Source organism: Herpailurus yagouaroundi, unplaced genomic scaffold, assembly GCF_014898765.1.
Source record: "Herpailurus yagouaroundi ecotype Mexico unplaced genomic scaffold, PumYag 140, whole genome shotgun sequence".
In the NCBI taxonomy this organism is placed as follows: Eukaryota; Metazoa; Chordata; class Mammalia; order Carnivora; family Felidae; genus Herpailurus; species Herpailurus yagouaroundi.
The window spans coordinates 79,309,489-79,330,472 of NW_024412395.1; the positions used below are offsets into that span (position 1 = coordinate 79,309,489).

The window sequence follows — 20,984 nt, forward strand, 5'->3', positions numbered from 1 at the left end:
GGGGGCTCTGCTTGGCCGGCGAGCCGCCCCTCCGCCCCGGCTCCCTCCCGCCAGTCCGTGGAGCGCGCACCGCCTCGCCGCCCTTCCTACCCTCTTCCGTGGGCCTCTCGTCTGCGCTTGGCTCCAGCGACTCCGTTCTGCTAATCCTCTGGCGGTTTTCTGGGTTATTTAGGCAGGTGTAGGTGGAATCTAAGTGATCAGCAGGACGCGCGGTGAGCCCAGCGTCCTCCTACGCCGCCATCTTCCCTCCTCCTCCTTCTAAGATCTCTTTTAATTAGAAAGTTTAATATGTTTACATTTAATATAATTGCTGATATAATTGGATTTATATCTGTCATCTAGTTATTTTTTAATTTTTTAAACATTTATTTTTGAGAGACAGAGAATGAGCATGGGAAGAGCAGAGAGAGGGGGAGACACAGTACCTGAAGCAGGCTCCAGTTCTCTGAGCTGTCAGCACAGAGCCCGACATGGGGCTTGAACTCACGAGTAGTGAGATCATGACCTGAGCCGAAGTCAGATGCTTAACCGACTGAGCCACCCAGGCACCCCTATTTTATTTTTTTTAAGTTTGTTTATTTCTTTTGAGAGAGACCAAGAGAGTGTGAGTGGGGCAGGAGCAGAGAGAGAATCCCAAGCAGGCTCTGTGCTGTCAGTGCAAAGCCAGATGTGGGGCTGGATCCTACAAACTATGAGATTACGATCTGAGCTAAAATCAAGAGTTGGACACTTAACCCACTGAGCCACCCAGGCAGCCCTAGTTATTTTCTACTTGAGCAACCTGTTTTATGTTCCCTTTTCTCTCCTTTCTTGATTTCTTTTGAAATAAAATATTTTTTGTTATTTACATTTGTTAACTATTAATTTGCTATCATCTACTGTTCCTTTATGATTACTCTAGTGATAGCAGCATTCATCCTTATATTGTTTTAACTCTCTAATACAAATTATTACTTTACCACTTTCTCAATAATGTTAGCACCTTAGAATGCTTAAGCTCCACATTTCTGTGTCCTACCTTTATGTAAATCTTATGTATTTTCATTTTCTATATATTTTAATCCCACAAATTGCTACTTTCATTTTTTTGTGTAGTCAAGATTCATTTAAATGATCTACATATTTAACTGTTCAATTTTTTATATTGCTTCCTGCATTTTTTTAATTGCCCACTCACAACTTTTTCCTCCAGCTTTACTGAGATAAAATTTACAAATAAGCTTCTTTCATTTTGATATTTCCTTTTAAGATAATATTCCTTCTGCTGAAAGAAATTCTTTATTCTTTCTTTTAATGCACTTCCTGGCAATGCATTCATTCAGCTTTTGTTTTTCTGGAAACTTTTTATTTCATCTTCATTTTTGAAGAGTATGTTTGCAATTTAAAAATATTAGGTTGGGAATCATTTTTAGTGATTTAAAGATGTTATTTTATTGTCTGTGGCTTCTGGCTTTTCTTTTGAAAAGGTAGCACCTTTTTTGCAAGTTGAAGAAAGACATTCCTTTTTTTTTTCTTTCTGAATTAACGGGGCTATTTTTTAAATTTATGTTTAATTTAAATCCAAGTTGGTTAATATATAGTGTAATAATGATTTCAGAAATAGAATTTAGTGATTCATCACTTACATATAACACCCACTGCTCATCCCAACAAGTGTCTTCCTTAAAGCCCCTCACCCATTTAGCTCGTCTCCTAACCCAACACCCGCCAGTAACCCTCAGTTTGTTCTCTGTATTTAAGAGTCTCTTATGGTTTGTCTCCCTCTCTTTTTATACTATTTTTCTTTCTTCCCTTCCCTTATGTTCATCTGTTTTGTATTTAAAATTCCACATATAAGTGAAATCATATGATATTTGTCTCTCTGACTGGCTTATTTTGCTTAGCATAATACATTCTAGTTCCGTCTATGTTGTTGCAAATGGCAAGATTTCATTTTTTTGAACCCCAAGTAATATTCCATTGTATATAAATATCACATCTTCTTTATCCATTGATCAGTAAATGGACATTTGGGCTCTTTCCATACTTTGGTTGTTGTCAATAGTGCTGCTATAAACATTGGGGTGCACGTGCCCCTCTGAATCAACACTCCTGTATCCTTTGGATAAATACCTAGTAGTGCAATTGGTGGGTCATAGGGTCTATTTTTAATTTTTTGAGGAACCTCCATGCTGTTTTCCAGAGTGGCTGCACCAGTTTGCATTCCCACCAGCAGTGTTGTTGCCCAAGTTGTTAATCTTAGCCATTCCGACAGGTATGAGATGGTATCTCATTGTGGTTTTGATTTGTATTTCCCTGATGATGAATGATGTTGAGCATTTTTTCATGTGTCTATTAGCCGTCTGGAGGGAAAGACATTCCTTTTTATTCTGGTTTGCTCATTGTTTTTATAATGAATTTCTATTTTGTCAAAAAAATTTTTTTCTATCTGGAGAGAATCATGACTTTTCTCCTTTATATCTGGTTTCATCAATGTTTTTTCTCAGTTTTTCTTCCATTTCATATTTCATTGGTGTCTGCTCTTTATTATTTCCTTTATTTTACTTTTTAAAAATTGAGATATATTTTTCCTTTCTGTTAATGTGGTGACTTCAGTTTATTTGCGTTAAACCAAATTTTTATGTCACAAATTCCACTTGGTCATGGTGTATTATTCTTCCTATATATTGATGGATATGATTTGCTAACATTTTCTTTAATTTTTTTATCTGTATTTATAAGGGATATTGGTCTATAAACTTCTTACTGTAATTTTGATGGGTTTTGATAAGAGTTGTGCTGGCTTTGTAAAATGAAGAAATATTCCCTCTTCATTTTTTGAGTTTGTAAAACTGGTATCTCTTCAGTAAGTGTTTGAAAGAATTAATAAGATAGGTAATTTGGATGTGAGTTTTTAATTAATTTATTTTTTTTTTAATTTTTTTTTTAACGTTTTATTTATTTTTGAGACAGAGAGAGACAGAGCATGAACGGGGGAGGGGCAGAGAGAAAGGGAGACACAGAATCGGAAGCAGGCTCCAGGCTCTGAGCCATCAGCCCAGAGCCCGACGCGGGGCTCGAACTCACGGACCACGAGATCGTGACCTGAGCTGAAGTCGGACGCTTAACCGACTGAGCCACCCAGGCGCCCCAAGTTTTTAATTTATTAATTTGATTTCTTAAATAAATATGGAGCTTTTCAGATTTTCTAGTTCTTTTTAAGTCAATTTAGAAAATGTTTGTCTTTCCAGAAAATCATCCATTTTATCTAGGCAGTCAAGTTTTTTGTTATAAAGTTGTTTATAAAATGCCCTTATTATACTTTTTTTAAAACGTTTTTAACGTTTATTCATTTTGAGAGACAGAGCGTGAGTGGGGGAGGGGCAGAGAGAGAGGGAGACACAGAATCTGAAGCAGGCTCCACGCTCTGAACTGTTAGCACAGAGCCTGACACGGGGCTCGAATTCACAAACCAGGACATCGCGACCTGAGCCGAAGTCAGGTGCTTAACCAACTGAGCCACCCAGGTACCCCGCCCTTATTAAACTTTTAATTGTCTGTGAGGTCTGTAGTGAGGTTCTTTCTCTCATCCCCATTATTGGTAATTTGTATCTCTTTTTTTTTTTTTTTAATTTATCAAGCTAGCCATAGTGTTGTCAGTTTTATTGATCCCTTAAAGACCCAGCTTCTGATTTTTTAAATATTTCTTTTTAGTTTTTCTTCCATTTCATACTTCACTGGTGTCTGCCCCTTTATTTATTTATTTATTTATTTATTTATTTAAATGTATATTTATTTTTGGAGAGACAGAATCTGAGTGGGGGAGGGGCAGAGAGAGAGAGGGAGACACAGAATCCAAAGCAGGCTCTAGTCTCTGAGCTGTCAGCACAGAGCCCCAATGCAGGGCTCCAACTCACAGACCACAAGATCACAACCTGAGCTGAAGTTGGATGCTTAACTGACTGAGCCACCCTGGTGCCCCAAGTATCTGCTCTTTATTATTTCCTTTCTTCTACTTATTTTTTAAAATTGAGATATAGTTCACATAACAAAGTTTTCCATAAGTGGAAATACACCCTTTTAAAGTGTATAGTACAGTGGATTTGACTGATTGATTGATTGATTGGTTGATTGATTGATTTAGAGAGCAAGCACAGGGGAGAGACAGAATCTTAAGCCAGCTCCACACTCCACACAAAGTCTAACGTGGGGCTTGATCTCATGACTGGGAGATCGTAACCTGAGCCAAAATCAAGAGTTGGATGCTTAACCAACTGAGCCCCCAGGCGCCCCACAGGGGATTTTAATATATTCACAAAATTTGCAATCCTCACCACTGTGTAATTCCAGAATATTTTCATTACATCAGAAAGAAAGCCTGTATCCATCAACAGTCACTTCCCATTCTCCTCTTCTCCAGCCCCTGGCAACCACTATTCTGTTTTTTGTCTGTCTCTATGGATTTGCCTGTTTTGGACATTTCATATCAATGGAATCACACAATATGTGGCCTTTTGTGTCTGGCCTCCTTCACTTAGCATATATTTTCAAGTTTCATCCATGTTGTAGCATGTATTAGTACTTCATTCATTTTTATGACAGAATAATTTTCAGTTGTTTGCATCTACCATATTTTGTTTACCCATTCATCAGTTAATGAACATTTGTGCTGTTGTTACTTTTTGGCTATTATGAGCAATGGTACTATGACTATTCATACAAAAGTTTTTGTGTGGACATAGTTTTCAGCTTATGCCTACAAGTAGAATTGCTGAGTCCTATAATAACTGTATGTTTAACTTTTGGAGGAACCACCAAACTGTTTGCCAAAGCTGCTGCATTGTTTTACATTTCTATCAGCAAAGTATTAGGAACCCAATTTCTTTACATCCTCACCAACACTTGTTATTACCAGTCCTTTTGATTACAGCCATTGTAGTGGGTATGAAGTGGTATTTCATTGTGGTTTTGATTTGGATTTCCCTAATGATTAATGATACTGAGAATATTTGCATAATGAGCATATTTTCATGATCATTTTATATCAGGATCATTCTGTCGGTTATCTTTTTCTCTTGAATTTGAATACTTTTTCCTGTTGCTTTATATTTTGAATAATATTGGATTGTATTCTGGATATTGTAAATCCTGTGTTGTAGAAAGTCTGGATTCAGGTGTTTTCCTCCAACAAGTTTGATGTTTTCATTTTAGGCAGTTACCTTGTCTGAACTCAAATTTATTATTTCCCTGTGAGGGGCAACATATGAAATCTCATTTCAGTTCGTTTATCCTTAGCGGGGTTGTTTGGAATCTTCTTCACATATTTGTGATTTATGGGTCAGCCAGAGATTGGGGGGGGGGGCAGTTTACACACAAAATTTGGCCTTCCCCTCTCTGTCTCATCTGTTATTTCCCCCATCACACACATTTTGCAGCTGTCATAATTATCCCTAATTTTGACCTTGAATCAATAAGAATGTAGACTTCTAACTTTTTAAAAATGTGGCACTGGCTGAGGTTGTAAGCTCATCTTTTTTTAAGTGCTTTTTGTTTACTTTCCAGTTACTTCAGGTTGTTTTTAAAAATGTACATATTTTTAAAATGTTTATTTTTGAGAGAGAGAAAGAGAGGGAGGGGCAAAGAGTGGAAGACAGAGAATCCCAAGCAGGATCTGAGCTGACAAGCCCAAATCACGGCTTAAACTCACCAACTGTGAGATCATGACCTGAGCCAAGATGAAGAGTCAGACACTTAACTGACTGAGCCACCCAGGCACCCCATTTTTTAAAAATATTTTATCCAGAATTTATAGTCATTATGTTTGATAGAGTTGACTTAAAAATAGCTATTCAGCCATTACCAGAAGCAGAACCTCTCTCCTCTCTGTTTATTTTTGTTGACTTGGTTTTTCAAGTGGCATAGAAATTACTTCCCAATGGCTATTTTATTTGTTGCTTTTAAATTTTTAACAAATATTTGTCAATATTTATTCTTATTACTGTCAATAATTTTTAAATATCTGTGATTTGTTTGGCATTCAAGGCAAAGTCTTTATTGTTGGAGGATATTAATCCTCATTCTTTGAACTCAAGGTCAGTTTTTCAAATTATTTCTGTAGGTTACTGTCTTCCCTCCACCCCCAACTACATTTAACTAACTACTCTAGGAATATGGCTCTAGTTTACATGGATGCCTTTTGGAAACATAGCTAACTTTAGTTCACACATAACTTTACATATAATTGTACTTCTTTGAAACTAGAGAAAGAGTTTTGGGTATTCCATAAAATTAATTGTAAGAAAACAAATATTACATATGATTGAGTATTTGTAAGTATGTCTGAACTTTATTCATTTAATTAATATTATCCTAAATGGCCAACCAGTGATTATATCAATTATTTCTTTTTGAGGCCGCTGGGGCTCTGGTAGTAAGAAGCATTCCTGTTCTATACTATTAGAAACTATCTCTTTCCTACCTATAGTTGTCTTCATTGAACACAGAGAGATACCAGAGTGGGTTTATGGTTGGATCTTAAATAAATAGAATATAAAAAAGAACTATCCATGTAATTTTTTAAATAATGTTTATAAAATAAAAAATTCTTCATTCATTTCCACTTGCCTTTAGGGTTCCATTAACTTCAAATGATGATGATGATGATGATGATGATAAAGACAAAATACAATATGATGACAATATTATAGCAAAGACATCACCTGATATTCCCTTTTCAGTATCAACAAGACAATCTTTATCAAGTCAGTATAACTTGGAATTATTATTTCTTAAAGAAAATAATCATCATATGTGTGGTTTAGATGATTCAGACATATTTCTTCTATTGCTATGCTTCCCAAAGATGAATATCAGTATTAATTTTGAATATCAGTATTAAAAAGTTACATTCATCGGATTTTTTTTCTTGAGGCCCAAGGTGTATATGCAGTTAATAAGTTGGACCCTCTTATGTTATAGATATGCTAACTTCTACCATTTAAAACTGCTGGTGAAAATTTTAATTTTTAAGGAAACATGCTGACAAATGTCAGATCCACAGTGGCCTAATACTGTTATTCTGCAAGCAATATTTAGAAATGAATCATCCTGAAGAGCTTTTCTTGGTATCTTATTAGCTTATGAATTGAAAGATACCATATATTTATTTAGTTTCATCTCTCCTTTTCATAGACAATAAAACTGGAGGTCTAGATAGATTTAGTGACTTTTTCAAGATCATAGTCAAAACAAAAACTTGGGCCTGGAAAATGGTTGAGCCAGAGAAAATGATGACACTTATGTTTTATTTATGTGGTTATTTCTAAAATAATAATCCTCCAGGGGAGTCTGGCTTATGTATTTGTCATAGATTTACAGATTGGATTATAGAACCATAGGTGTATTTCATTTAGAACTTAGAATTGTTTTTCCTTTATAAAAATTGATGTGTGTGTGTGTATATATATATATATATATATATATATATATATATATATAATATATATACATATATATGTATATATATATATACACATAAATTTTCACATAAATATTTATATAAATATTAGCTGCCTGCTGATAGCCTTTTGATAGTAACCCTTATCAGAGTTATCACTTTTATTTGGGTTCATTTGCTGGCCTCCTCCCATTTTAGAAATACATGCTAATGGCTCTGTTATCAGCTATATTCCCCAGTACTGTTGGGGCCAAGATAGAGTGAATTCTAAGTATATATTTTCCATAGATACAAATGTAATGACTTGTGAATACTCTGATCATTTCTACTTTATTTTCATTAGTGTAGATTCTTTATAGTATCTGAACAGAACATATTGTCAGAAATCCTCTCTGTGAAACAGTTTGATATTTAATCTAATTTGTTTAAAATAACAAATTCCTTGCCATTACTTATTTCTGAATTTTCTTTCCTCTTATTTTATAGAAAATCATTTCCACTCAGACCAAAGTTCCAAGAATTCTCTAATGAGTGAGATTAGAAATGCCCAGTCAATCAGCCACAGAAAGGAGAAACCATCTCCTAGTAATATAACTGAAAGGAAAAAACGTGTATCATCTTGGGAATCAAATAATCCTTCTACTGACAGTCTTCATGTGATGGATTTAGGTCAACAACAGATTTCAAGTCGAGAATTTAATTGGCATGAGATAAATGATTGTACTAATGAAACAAATATCAAAATGCAGAGAAACATACAGTGCCTTCCTGACTCATCTGAGTCTACAAGTGAACCAGCTGCAGAGTACATGAATCCATTTCAGGGTAGTGATGACTATCAATTGCAGAAAACTGTATATGATGCTGACATGGATTTAACTGCTGGTGAAGTAAGCAGAATTGTTACAGTTTCAACAGGCGCTAAAAATAGAAGTGATAAAAAATCAAATGATTGTGAAATAAAAACTTTCAGAAAAGTGAAAGATTCAAGTTCTGAAAAAAAGAGAGAAAGATCTAAGAGACAATTTAAAAATAGTTCAGATATTGATATTGAGGAAAAGATTGAAAATGGACCAGAAGAAAAATCAGTTGTCGTGGATGGCAAAGGGAACTCAGAAGATCCAAATTTTATTTTCAGTGCTGAGCAGCTGACTCAGTTGAACATACTGAAGGAAGTAACCCTTCATAATGGCTTTGATCAAGATGACAGAGAAAGTATACAGCATAATAAAAAAAAGAAGAGAATACATGTAACAAATGAACAAGAGGAAACCAACTCTTTCTCCCAAAGTTCAGATAAATTCCAGCAGGAGAGTAAATTTGATATGGGTCAGAGTTCTGTAGCTTATCATAAAAGTAAAGCTTCTAGACAGACATTTGTGATTCATAAGTTAGAAAAAGGTAACTTATTCCCAAACCAAAAAAATAATGAAACCACTTCTGAAAACCTAGAAGTCACAAGTGAATTTCAAACAGCCCATCTTTCCACCAAAGATAATGGGAGTTTATGTGATTATAAGACCCAGAATATGTCGTATTTGAAAAAGCATGTCACTGATGAGCAACCTACTCAGCAACATCAATCAAAAATAAATGAGAAGCTTAGGCAGAAAGTAAATCGGAGGACAGAAATAATTTCTGAATCAAACCAAGTATATGGGGATAGTGGTAAAGATGTGTATGGCCCAGAAAAAGGTAACTTTTCCTTCCAAACCCAAGAGGATAAAGAAACCATGTCTGGAAACCTAGAAGTTTCAGATGAGTTTCAAAAACCTACTGTTTCCACCATTGATAATGGAAACCTGTATGATTGTGAGATCCAAAATGTGTTGGATATGCAAAAGCAGATCACTAATGTGTACCCTGTTCAGCAAAATGAATCAAAAGTTAATAAGAATCTCAGGCAGAAAGTAAATCGGAAGACAGAAATAATTTCTGAAATGAATCATTTAGATAATGGCAAAAATATGTATTGCCCAGAAAAGGGTAATTCTTTCTTCCTAACCCAGAAAGATGAAGAAATCATCCCTGAAAATCTAAAAGACCCAAGTGAGTTCCAAACACCTGCCCTTTCTACCAAAGATAGTAGAAAACTATACGACTATGAGACTCAAAATGTTCTAGGAGTGAAAAAGCATATCCGTGATATGCAACCTACTTGTCAAAATGAATCAAAAATAGATAAGAAGCTTAGGCAAAAGGTGTGTCGGAAGACAGAAATAATTTCTGAAATCAACCAAGTATATGAGAATAATGACAAAGACATACATGACCCAGAAAAAGATAACTTACTTTCTCTAACCCAAAAGGAAAAAGAAACCATCCCTGAAAACCCAGAAGACTTAAATGAATTTCAGATAGCTGATCCTTCCACTGAAGGTAATAGGAACCTATGTCATGAGACTCAAAACATTTTGGGGGTGAAAAAACATGTTACCGATATGCCACTTGCAAAGCAAAATGAATCAAAAATAAATAAGAGGCTCAGACAGAAAGTAAATCGGAAGACAGAAATAATTTTAGAAATGAACCGAGTAAATGAGTTAAAAAAAAAAGGCGTGCATGACCCAGAAGAAGGTAACTTCTTTTCTCTATCCCAAACAGATAAAGAAACTATTTATGAAAACCTAGAAGTCACAAGTGCATTACAAACAGCTTATCTTTCCACACAAAATAATGGAAATTTGTATGATTATGAGACACAGAATGTGTTGGATTTGAAAAAGTATGTCACTGATATGCGACCTGCTCAACAGAATGAATCAAAAATAAATAAGAAACTTAGGCAGAAAGTAAATCAGAAGACAGAAATAATTTCTGAAAGGTGCCCCATATATGGGGATAATGATAAAGATGTGCATGATCAAGAAAGCTATATAAATGGTCTGGATTTTCAAGTAAATAAATCTAAACAGATACTTGAATGTCAAGGTATTATCAGTGGGTACTCTATGGAAATTGATAGCCATGAAAAGGAAAACTGTGATCAAATTTCAAATCTTTACAAATTAGTTAAAAAGCATGGGAAAGAATCTTCAGGAAAGACAACGATTTTGGCCAAAGGTAAAAAATCTATTTTGCAGTTAGCAGATTCTTTACAGACATCTGTCTCAGAATCAGGCTTAAAATCTATTACTAATGAAGCAGATTCTGATCCTGGTAAGCACCAGAATCCAAAGGAAAGAACTACAACTCTGAATGAAAAAAAGAAAAACATTCCCTTTGTGGAAGTGATAAAAGAAGGAGAGTGCCAGGTTAGAAAAGTTAACAAAACGGCATCTAAATCAAAGAAAAGGAAGATCTTCATCTATCCTTCTTCAGATAACCATGAAGTAATGCAGGTAATATCTGACACTGATCGGGGAATATCAGTTGAATCTGAACAGGCTAATGAGGAAAAAATTTTGGAAAATGAGAAAGTTGTCAAAATGAAGCCAGACTTTTACACAAAGGCATTTGAATCTTTGTCTCAGGTATATTCACCTAACATACAAGATTCTTCCTTTAACAGTGTTCCTGGGGATTCAGTACCTCTAAGTATTTCTTCTAGTAAAAATCTGATAATAAAAGAAAGTTTTGCCCTGGAGAGCTCACCAATCTTTCAAGTAACAGATGATGTACATGAGAAGATGAAAGGGATGAAATTCAAAGTCAACCAGAGAACACAAAAATCAGAAATAGGTAGGTCAAAAGCTGAAGTGATCAAGTTTTAAAAGTGTATTTTCTTTTTTCATTTAACCAGTAAAGTATGTCCTGATATTTTTATGGAGTTTAAAATAATATTTGACTGTGTAGCTGATCTATAGAAACAATATACAGTATTTGTTTTGTGTGTGTGACTTATTTCACTTAGCATGCCTTCAAGATCCTTCTGTATTTTTTTTTTTTTGGTATTGTTTCAAATGGTAGGATTTCCTCATTTTTTATGGGTGAAAAATATTCATAGCGTGTATATATATGTTCTATGCAAATAGAATATATATGTTCTATATATTTGTGTGTGTGTGTGTGTGTGTGTGTATGTATGCACACACATACATGCACACACCCAACTTCTTTATCCATTCATCCATCAATGGACATATCTTGGCTATTGTAAATAATGCCTCTATGAACATGGGGGTGCAGATACCTTCTCAAGTTTGAGAACACCAGGATTTTGGTGTATAAAGCTATTCCAGATAGAAGGAATATTGAAGCAGATGAAGTGCAAAAGTTTGAGTTGCAGGCCATTATAGAGGATTGGTGAGTCATCTTTCATCTCTATATTCCTCGTGGTGCCTTTCACAGAGTAAACAATCGATAACAAATGTTGAATGAATGTGCAGTAATTTGTATGATTCTGTGAATCAAGACTTGTGACTTGTGAAAAATTTTTATCAGCCTATATGTGGTTTCAGAATAAAATATAGTTTGATACTTTGCTTAAAATATTAAATCTCTTTTCCTCTCATTGCTGGAAAAAACACCTGATTTATAAATAATTTCAGTGCTACTATTATAATATTTAAAATTACAACTTGATGATTGTTAAGTTTAAAAATTTGCTGTCAGCTATTTGCAAACCACAAATATCCCATATCTATTTCTATATGGGAGATATCCCGTATCTCTCTCTCTATGCTTATAGTGAAAATAATATTCTTTTCAGGTGGTAGAACACTGCAGGACTTGACAAATACCAGTTTTATTTCAAATAACACTGCTAACGCTGAAAATAAGTCAGAAAATCCATCTTTAGAGCTACCAAGCCGAAGAAGAAGGTGTACTCCTCTCTATTTAAAAGAGCCAAATCTCAAAAGGTAAGTATTTCAGTGATATTAAAGTGATTTCAGTATGATAATATAAAATATATGCTCTAAAAGAAATTCCTGCCTGAATTGTATTTGAACACTTCTGAATATCAGTAGATTTTTGATATATGACAACCACAGTAATGATCTAGATGAGATTTGAAGAAATATCTTCTTTTATTCTTTGAACAGGCTTTGTAAAAAACTGCTGTCTGTGATTTGCATAGCACTATTTCCATGTCTGTTATCTTCATTAGTTTTCTACCTTGTTCCCTAGAAAAATTGAAAGTGGCTTTATTTGTTCTTTGGCCTTAAAGACTAATAGTCTTCTTTCTTTTTAAAAATATCAAATTTCGGGGCGCCTGGGTGGCACAGTCGGTTAAGCGTCCGACTTCAGCCAGGTCACGATCTCGCGGTCCGTGAGTTCGAGCCCCGCGTCGGGCTCTGGGCTGATAGCTCAGAGCCTGGAGCCTGTTTCCGATTCTGTGTCTCCCTCTCTCTCTGCCCCTCCCCCATTCATGCTATGTCTCTCTCTGTCCCAAAAATAAATAAACGTTGAAAAAAAAAATATATCAAATTTCCGGGGTACCTGGGTGGCTCAGTCAGTAAAGCATCCGACTTCAGCTCAGGTCATGATCTCACGGTCCGTGAGTTTGAGCCCCGCGTCAGGCTCTGTGTTGGTAGCTCAGACCCTGGAGCCTGTTTCAGATTCTGTGTCTCCCTTTCTCTGACCCTCCCCCGTTCATGCTCTGTCTCTCTCTGTCTCAAAAATAAATAAACGTTAAAAAAAATTTTTTTAAATATCAAATTTCCCCAACAAAGAGAACAAGTACACCTCCTATTTATACATCACTCAGCTTCAATAGTTATCAATATTTTGCCTTATTTATTTCGTCTGTCCTTTTTTGTTGTAGTATTTTTTTTTTTTTATGTTTTTATTTGTTTTTGAGAGAGAGGGAGAACGAGTGAGCACAAGTTGGGGCAGAGAGAGGAAGACACAGAATCCAAAGCAGGCTCCAGGCTCTGAGCTGTCAGCACAGAGCCGAATGTAGGGCTCAAGCCATGAGATCATGGCTGAGCCTGAGCTGAAGTTGGATGCTTAACCAACTGAGACACCCAGGCACCCCTGTTATAGTATTTTTAAAGCAAATCCTTAATATTGAGTCATTTATTCCAAAAGCACTTCTATATATATCTCTCTTAAAAAAAGGAACTTCTTAACAAACTTCTTAACAAAACTAGAAAACCATGATCACATCAATTATCAATATGAATTATCAATAATCTCTTACTGTCATCTAATTACCAATCCCTATTCAAATTCCCTTAATTATCTCAAAAAATGTCCAGATGCCTTGTACGTGTATTTTATTGAAAATCTCACTTAAAAAATTTTTTTTAAATGTTTGTTTATTTTGGAGAGAGAGAGAGAGAATGAACAGGGGAGGGGCAGAGAGAGAGGGAGAGAGAATCCCAAGCAGACTCTGCGCTCTCAGCACAGAGCCCAATGTGGGGCTCAAACTCAACAAACTGTGAGATCATGACCTGAGCCAAAATCAAGTCTGACGCTTAACCAACTGAACCATCCAGGCGCCCCTCATTTTTTTAAAAAGGGCAAATGAAAAAAAAAAAAAAAGGGTAAATGAAGGGGCCCCTGGGTGGCTCAGTTGGTTGAGCGGCCGACTTCGGCTCAGGTCACAATCTCGCGGTCTGTGAGTTCGAGCCCCGTGTCGGGCTCTATGCTGACAGCTTGGAGCCTGGAGCCTGTTTCCGATTCTGTGTCTCCCTCTCTCTGACCCTCCCCCGTTCATGCTCTGTCTCTCTCTGTCTCAAAAATAAATAAACGTTAAAAAAAATTAAAAAAAAAAGGGGTAAATGAAGTAGCTTGTTTTGCAGAACCTGATCATATTTGGGATCATATTTTCGAAAAGAGAAAAGTAGTCTTAAATGTTCTTGTCCTTTGCATTGTTTCAGTGTTTGCTTCTTTTATAAATGAAAACTGTTGATGGTTCTGACAGGTATTTTAAGACAACCAGCACATGGTAGCAATACAAAGGAGTTATGGTAGAAGAGAAACAAAAGTGAAATAAAGGATCAAAGCGTTTTTTAAATAAAACTACTTTATCGAGTTATATTTCACACACCATCCATATCAACATTTTTTTTTAATTTTTTTTTTCAACGTTTATTTATTTGTGGGACAGAGAGAGACAGAGCATGAACGGGGGAGGGGCAGAGAGGGAGGGAGACACAGAATCGGAAACAGGCTCCAGGCTCTGAGCCATCAGCCCAGAGCCTGACGCGGGGCTGGAACCCACGGACCGCGAGATCGTGACCTGGCTGAAGTCGGACGCTTAACCGACTGCGCCACCCAGGCGCCCCATCAACATTTAAAGTGTATACTTCAGGGCTACCTGGGTGGCTCAGTTGGTTAAGCATCTGCCTCTTGATCTCACGGTTTGTGGGATCCAGCCCCATGTCTGGCTTTGTGTTGATAGCACAGAGCCTGCTTGGTATTCTCTCTCTCCCTCTCTCTCTGCCCCTCCCCAATGCTCATGTGCGCTCTCCCTCTCTTTCTCGAAAAAAATAAACTTTAAAAAAAGTATATACTTAAGTGTTTTTTTAGTATATTCACAGATATGCATACTATTACCACAATTTTAGAACATTTCTTCATCTCAAAAAGAAACCCCATGCCATTACCCAATATTCCCATACCCCCCAGCCCTAGGTGACCATTCACCTACTTCCTATCTCAGTAGATTTCCCTCTTATGAATATTTCATACGAATGGAATCATAATATGTGGTCTTTGTGACTGGCTTCTTACATTTGGCATAATGTTTTCAGGTTTTATCCATTGTCATAGCATGTATCAGTATTTCATTTCTTTCTAGGACTAATGATAATCTATCATATAGATAATAACACATTTTATTTATTCACTTGTCTCTTGATGGACATTTGTTTCCATCTTTTGGTTATTATGAATAATCTTGCTATAAAGATCATTTGCAAGTTTTTGTGTCTACATATGTTTTGGTTTCTCTTGGGTATATGCCTAGTTATGGAATTCCTGGCTCATATGATAACTCTGTTTAATCATTTGAGGACTGCTGACTGTTTTTGCAAAGCTGCTGCACCATTTTATTCACATTATCACCAGCGATGTATGAGGATTCTGATTTCTCAATTTCCTTGCCTGCACACTTGTTATTTGTTTTTTGATGATTCTAACCATAATAATGAGTGTAAAGTAGTGGCATGTAATAGTTTTGATTTGTATTTCTCTGATGAATAATGATGTTGAGCATCTTTTCATGTGTTTATTGGCCATTTGTATATCTTCTTCAAAGAAAAATGTATTCAGATCTTTCTCCCTTTTTTTCAATTGGGTTATCTTTTTTGTTACTGAGTTGCAAGTTACACTTTTTTATTTTGAACTAATTTTAGGTTTATCAAAGAGTTATAAAAATAGCACAGAGGTTCCTCACCCAGCTTTGCTTAATTTTAACACAGTACAATGATCTAAATTAGAAAATTAGCATTGGCACATTATTGTCAATTGTAAACGGTAGCTGTCCATTATCATCCTTTACTGTTTTAGAATCTAGGATCTTACCTTGCATATAGTTGTTGTTTTTCCTTAGCCTCCTCCAGCCTATGACAGTTCCTTATTCCTTCCTTTTCCTTTTATGACTTTGACAATTTGAAGACTAGTGGTCAGTTATTTTGTAGAATATCCCTTAGTTTGGTTTGTCTTTTGTTTTCTCATGATTACAATGCAGTTTTGCATTTTGGGCAAGAATTCTGCAGAAATGGTGTGTCCTCATTGCATCATATGAAGGGGGTTCATCGTGTCAGTTTGTCTCCGTAATGTTAACCTTGATCACTTGATTGAGGAGGTGTCTGCTGGGTTGTTTTTTTTTTCCACTATAAAGTTACTATCTTTTCCTTTGTCGGTGATGAACATTGGAGAAGTTGCTTTGAATCTGTGCATCCTGTTTTTCCTCAAACTTTCACCCACTAATTTTAGCATCCATTGATGGATCTTGCCTACAACAGTTCTATTTCTTCCTAATAGTGGTTTTCTGTCTCCCTCTTTCCTTCTACATTTATTGGAATTCTGTAAGGAAAAGCTGTTCTTTCTCTCTCATTTATTTATATCACTGTTGACTCATAGATGCTTATTCTGTAAGTTAAAATCTAATACTATCAATAGTTATTTTATTGCTCAGATAATTCCAGCTTGGCTATTAGGATTTCCTTTATGGTGGCTTCCTTCTGTGTTCTTTTAACAAGACCATACTATATTTTGAGCGCTTCCTTCCTTTCTGACACAAGATATTCGAGGGTCATCTTAGTGTTTTTCCTACCCCAACTCCCAAATCAGACACATTTTCCTGTTTCCTTTGATTGAAGGATTGAAAAGACACTGTTTCCTTTGATTGAAGAATTTTATTTAGAAACCATGATCTGGGCACTGGGTACTTTTAATATTTATATTGTGTTGCATTAGTTGGTTATATTACTGCATAACAGTGTTACCATAAACCTAGTAGCCTAAAACAACATACATTTATTACTCTCCGTTTCTGTGGACCAGGAAGCTGGACTGGCTTAATTGGGTGCTCTACTTAATGTCTCACAAAGCTGTAATTAAGATGTTTTCCAAGATGGTTCTCATCTGGAAGCTCCACTGTGGGAGAATCTGCTTTCAAGGTCACACAGATTGTTGGCAAAATTTATTTCCTTGTAGTTATGGGACAGAGGGCCCCAGCTTCATGCTGTTGGCTGGAGGCTGTCCTCAACTCCTAGAGGCCACTCTCAGCTCCTTGCCAAATGGCCTCCCAAAATGGTTCCTTATTTCAAAGCTAACTAGAGTCTGTAGAGCAAATCCTTTAGCATCTTAGAAGTGAGACATCCCATCACCTTTGCCATATTGGTTAAATGCGAGTCACAGTTCCTTAAAGAGAGGGAGTTAACCCAAGGGCATGAACATCATTATGAATGTGTTGGGAGGGATCTTCTTAGAGGCTGGTTACCACAGGGGTCATTGCTGTTAGGCCCTCTCAGCAGACAGAGCTAGGAAATGTATGTATGTATGCTAATCCATACGTATACACACTTTCATATTTTTCTATTTGTATATGTAGTAAAAACAATGAGTTTATATTGTTATCTCTGATTCCAGTTCAACACCACATGGTTCATTTTAGCTTTGCTTATTCATGATTTCTTCATCAGCAAGAAGCATGGCTTTCATTATCTATAATACGTTTCCTTATTTTTTCATTTGTAGCATACACATAAAGTAGTTTCAGAATTGCTGACTCCTATCCCTGTGAGAAACATATTTACTAACTAGATTATAACACTTAGATTTGGTTCTTTTTGTCATGGTTTAGTTCTTTTCCTTACCATAACACCTTTCCAAAGTAGTTATGTTATTCACTTGTAATTTATTTAGGTACATTTGTTATTGCTGGTATTCCATTTTCTTCTGTTTCTTGGTAGGTTTTGTTGTTTACCTTGAGGTATGTGAAATATTTGGTTTATACAAATCAAAGCTATTCAAAATGTGTATGCAGAAGTGTGCCTTGGTGGCTCAGGTGGTTGAGTATAAACCAGAGTAAATGAATGGATATAAAAAAAGAGAGAAAAAAATGGTATACGCAGAGAATGTCAACTACTTTATCTCATCTACCCTATTCCCATTACCCTCTCTTTCTATCCTATTTTTTCTATACACCTTCTCCTAGGGGTAACCAGTTTCTTTAGTTTCTGGCTTATCCTTCCTAAAGAAATATAGATCCATTTATATTCCCCTTTTTCTTACATAAAGGTAGCATACTATAGCTACTCTGTTGGGCTTTGCTGTTTTTCATTTAACAGTGTATTCTGAAAATCATTCCCTGTCAATTTGTAGAGAGATTTTCCTTATCCTTTTTTTTACAACTGTATAATACTTAATTGTGTATAGATATACTATAGTCATGCAGTAACATTCCTTTATAGCACATTTAGGTTATTTTCAATATTTTGCCATTATAAGTAATACTACATTGAATAATCTGTGCATATATCTTTTCATATTGTTGGAAGTGTATCTTCAAGGTAAATTCCTAAATGTGGGATTGCAGGGGTGAAAAATGAACACATGTAGTTTTGTTAGGTCTTGCCACACTTCCTTCCAGAAGCTAGTACCAATTTGCATTACCAGCTGCAGCCTAGGGCACTGTTGCCCCACATTGTAATCATATGTAATATATTGTCATATTTAAAAATTTTTGCCACTCTGATAAGCGAGAAATGGTATCTTGGTGTTGTTTTATTTGCCTTTCTCTGTAAGTGAATTTAAATGCTTTTCTCATGCTTGGGGGTCATTATATAATCTTTTAGTCTGTTCATAACTGTTTTGTTTTTTCATTGTGTTTCTGGTCTTTTGTCCCTCAGTTATTAAGAATTCTTTATGTATTAGGGATATTAGCCCTTGTAGTATGTGTAGCCAGTATTTTTTTTTAGTTTATCATTTATTTTTTCACTTTATATTTTTAATCATGTAAACATTTTAAATTTTTATATAGTCATTTTTGTCAATCTTTTCTTTCATTCTTTTTGAATTTTAAGTCATAGTTAGAAAGTCTTTCCCTCTACCATGATTAAAGGGGAATTCATCCATATTTTCTTCTAGTATTTATATTGTTTCATTTCTTACATAAAACCCTAGTCCATTTAGAATTTGTTTTATAGCATGAGATGTAAGATATGGATCTAATTTTGTCTTTTTTCTGAAGGCTACCCATCTGTACTGGCACCATTCATTTATTAAAAAATACATCCTTATCCCTAAAGATTTGAGATGTCAAACATGTCACATTTTAAATTTCTGTATGTATTTGATGGGGGTCTAATGCTGGACTTTTTATTCTACTGCAGTGATCTACCTGTCTACTATAGAGGCTTTATATGATGTTTTAATGTCTGGTAAGGCTACTGCCTTCTCATACTTTTTCATTGTTTCCTTGGGTGTTATTACATGCTTATTTTTACATAGAACTTTAGACTTTAGTATTTGCTTGGCAAGCTCAGGGTTTCTCAACCTCAGCACTATTGACATTTTGAGCTAGATATTTCTTTGTTGTGGGAGGCTGTTCTGTGTACTGTAAGATATTTAGCAGTATCCCTGCCTTCCACCCAGTAAATGTCAGTAGTACCCGTCCATTTAAATTAATCAAAAATATTTCTACATGTTGCAAAATGTCACCTAGGGAGCAAAATTGTCCTGAGTTAAAAACGATTGGTCTGGCTTGCTGGTATTTTTATTGGGATTGCATTGAATTTTTACCTTAATTTAGGGAGAACTCAATCTTTGTATTGAGTTGTGCTGTGTAAGAACAGATGTCTTTTCTATTTATTCAAGTCTTCTTGTATAACCTTTAGAAGTGTTTAAAAATGTTCCTCATACAGGTTTTACACATTTCTTGTTAAGTTGATTTGTAGGTAGTCTTCTTTGTTGCTATTATAAATGGACATATAACTTAGACATATATAATCATGCTCAGTATTTATTGTTTGTGAGTATGAAAGGTGTTGAATTCTGTGTAAGTTTATAACTTGCTACTTAACTAAATTTCCTTTATTCTGTATCCCATTGATTCTTTCAAGTAAAACTCAGTGGAAGAGGAATACTTGAGGAGTACTATGAAATCATCTGAGAATAGAGTTAATTTTACTTCTTTACCCATTCATATGCCTCTGATTGATTTCTCTTATTTAATGGCATTGGCTAATACCTCAAGTATAGTTTGACATAGTAACAGGAATAGTGGGCATTCTTGCTTGTTCCTGACTTGAGTGGAAATACCTCTGTTGTCTCTCCATTAAATGAGATAATGGCTTTAGGATGAAGGTATATATATATATATATATATATATATATATATATATAATTTATGATATTAAGAAAGTGTCCCTCAATGTCTACTGAATGTTTTAGTCATGGGTGAGTGTTGCATTGTGTCAAGGACTTTTTCAGTATCTATGAAAAAATAGTATGCTTTATTTCCTTAGATTTATTAACATGGTATATGATAATAGGTTTTCTAATATTGAACCAAACTTGCATTCCTGGAATAAATCTCACTTGGTCATGGTATATGTTTTTCATAATGTGGTATTGGGTTTGCTTTTGTAACTGTGCTGTGAGTACTTGAAAAAGAATATGTATTCTCTATTATCAGAGTATAGAGTTTGATGTATATTCGTTTGATGTATATTCGTTAAGATTTACCCCTACATTGCTTAGATTTTCTATCTCCTCACTTATTCAATGCTTTGGGACTTAAAAGATAAAGACTTTAAAAAATGTATTTGTATTACCTTCCTGATAACTTCTGCCTCGCCTGTCCTCAATGCTTATGATGGTCACTCCATAATACATTGAAGCAGTTTCATTCAGGATCTGTCCTCACTGGGAGCCTATCAGAAGCTGTGATATATACCTGCTGGATGCCATGCCCAATCCAAAAAGAAAATAAAAGGCAGCTGGGTTGTCATCATTCTTAGTATTTATACTAAATGTTTATTGTGATATTTGCTTTTAAAACACTTACCAGCTAAGCCATTAACCAAATAATCTGTATGCCCAGTACATCTAAATTAAAATAGAATACTACTTCATTACAGCATTTTGCTATATTTAGAATAGGTAACTCTTTTGAAAGAATTATTAAATCTATCTAATTACCCAAGGC

At 35.3% G+C, this 20,984-nt stretch overlaps 1 protein-coding gene across 5 annotated transcripts in view; it reads left to right on the forward strand.

Moving 5' to 3' along the window:
* Positions 1-20,984, forward strand: part of SGO2 (shugoshin 2) — a 73,055-nt gene that overhangs the window by 50,389 nt on the left and 1,682 nt on the right. For all 5 annotated transcript variants that reach the window (XM_040475793.1, XM_040475788.1, XM_040475792.1 and 2 more), the window contains 3 exons: positions 6,610-6,740; positions 7,922-11,116; positions 12,087-12,237. In XM_040475793.1, the coding sequence (XP_040331727.1) occupies positions 6,610-6,740; positions 7,922-11,116; positions 12,087-12,237 (3,477 nt within the window). The remainder of the gene's footprint in view (positions 1-6,609; positions 6,741-7,921; positions 11,117-12,086; positions 12,238-20,984) is intronic.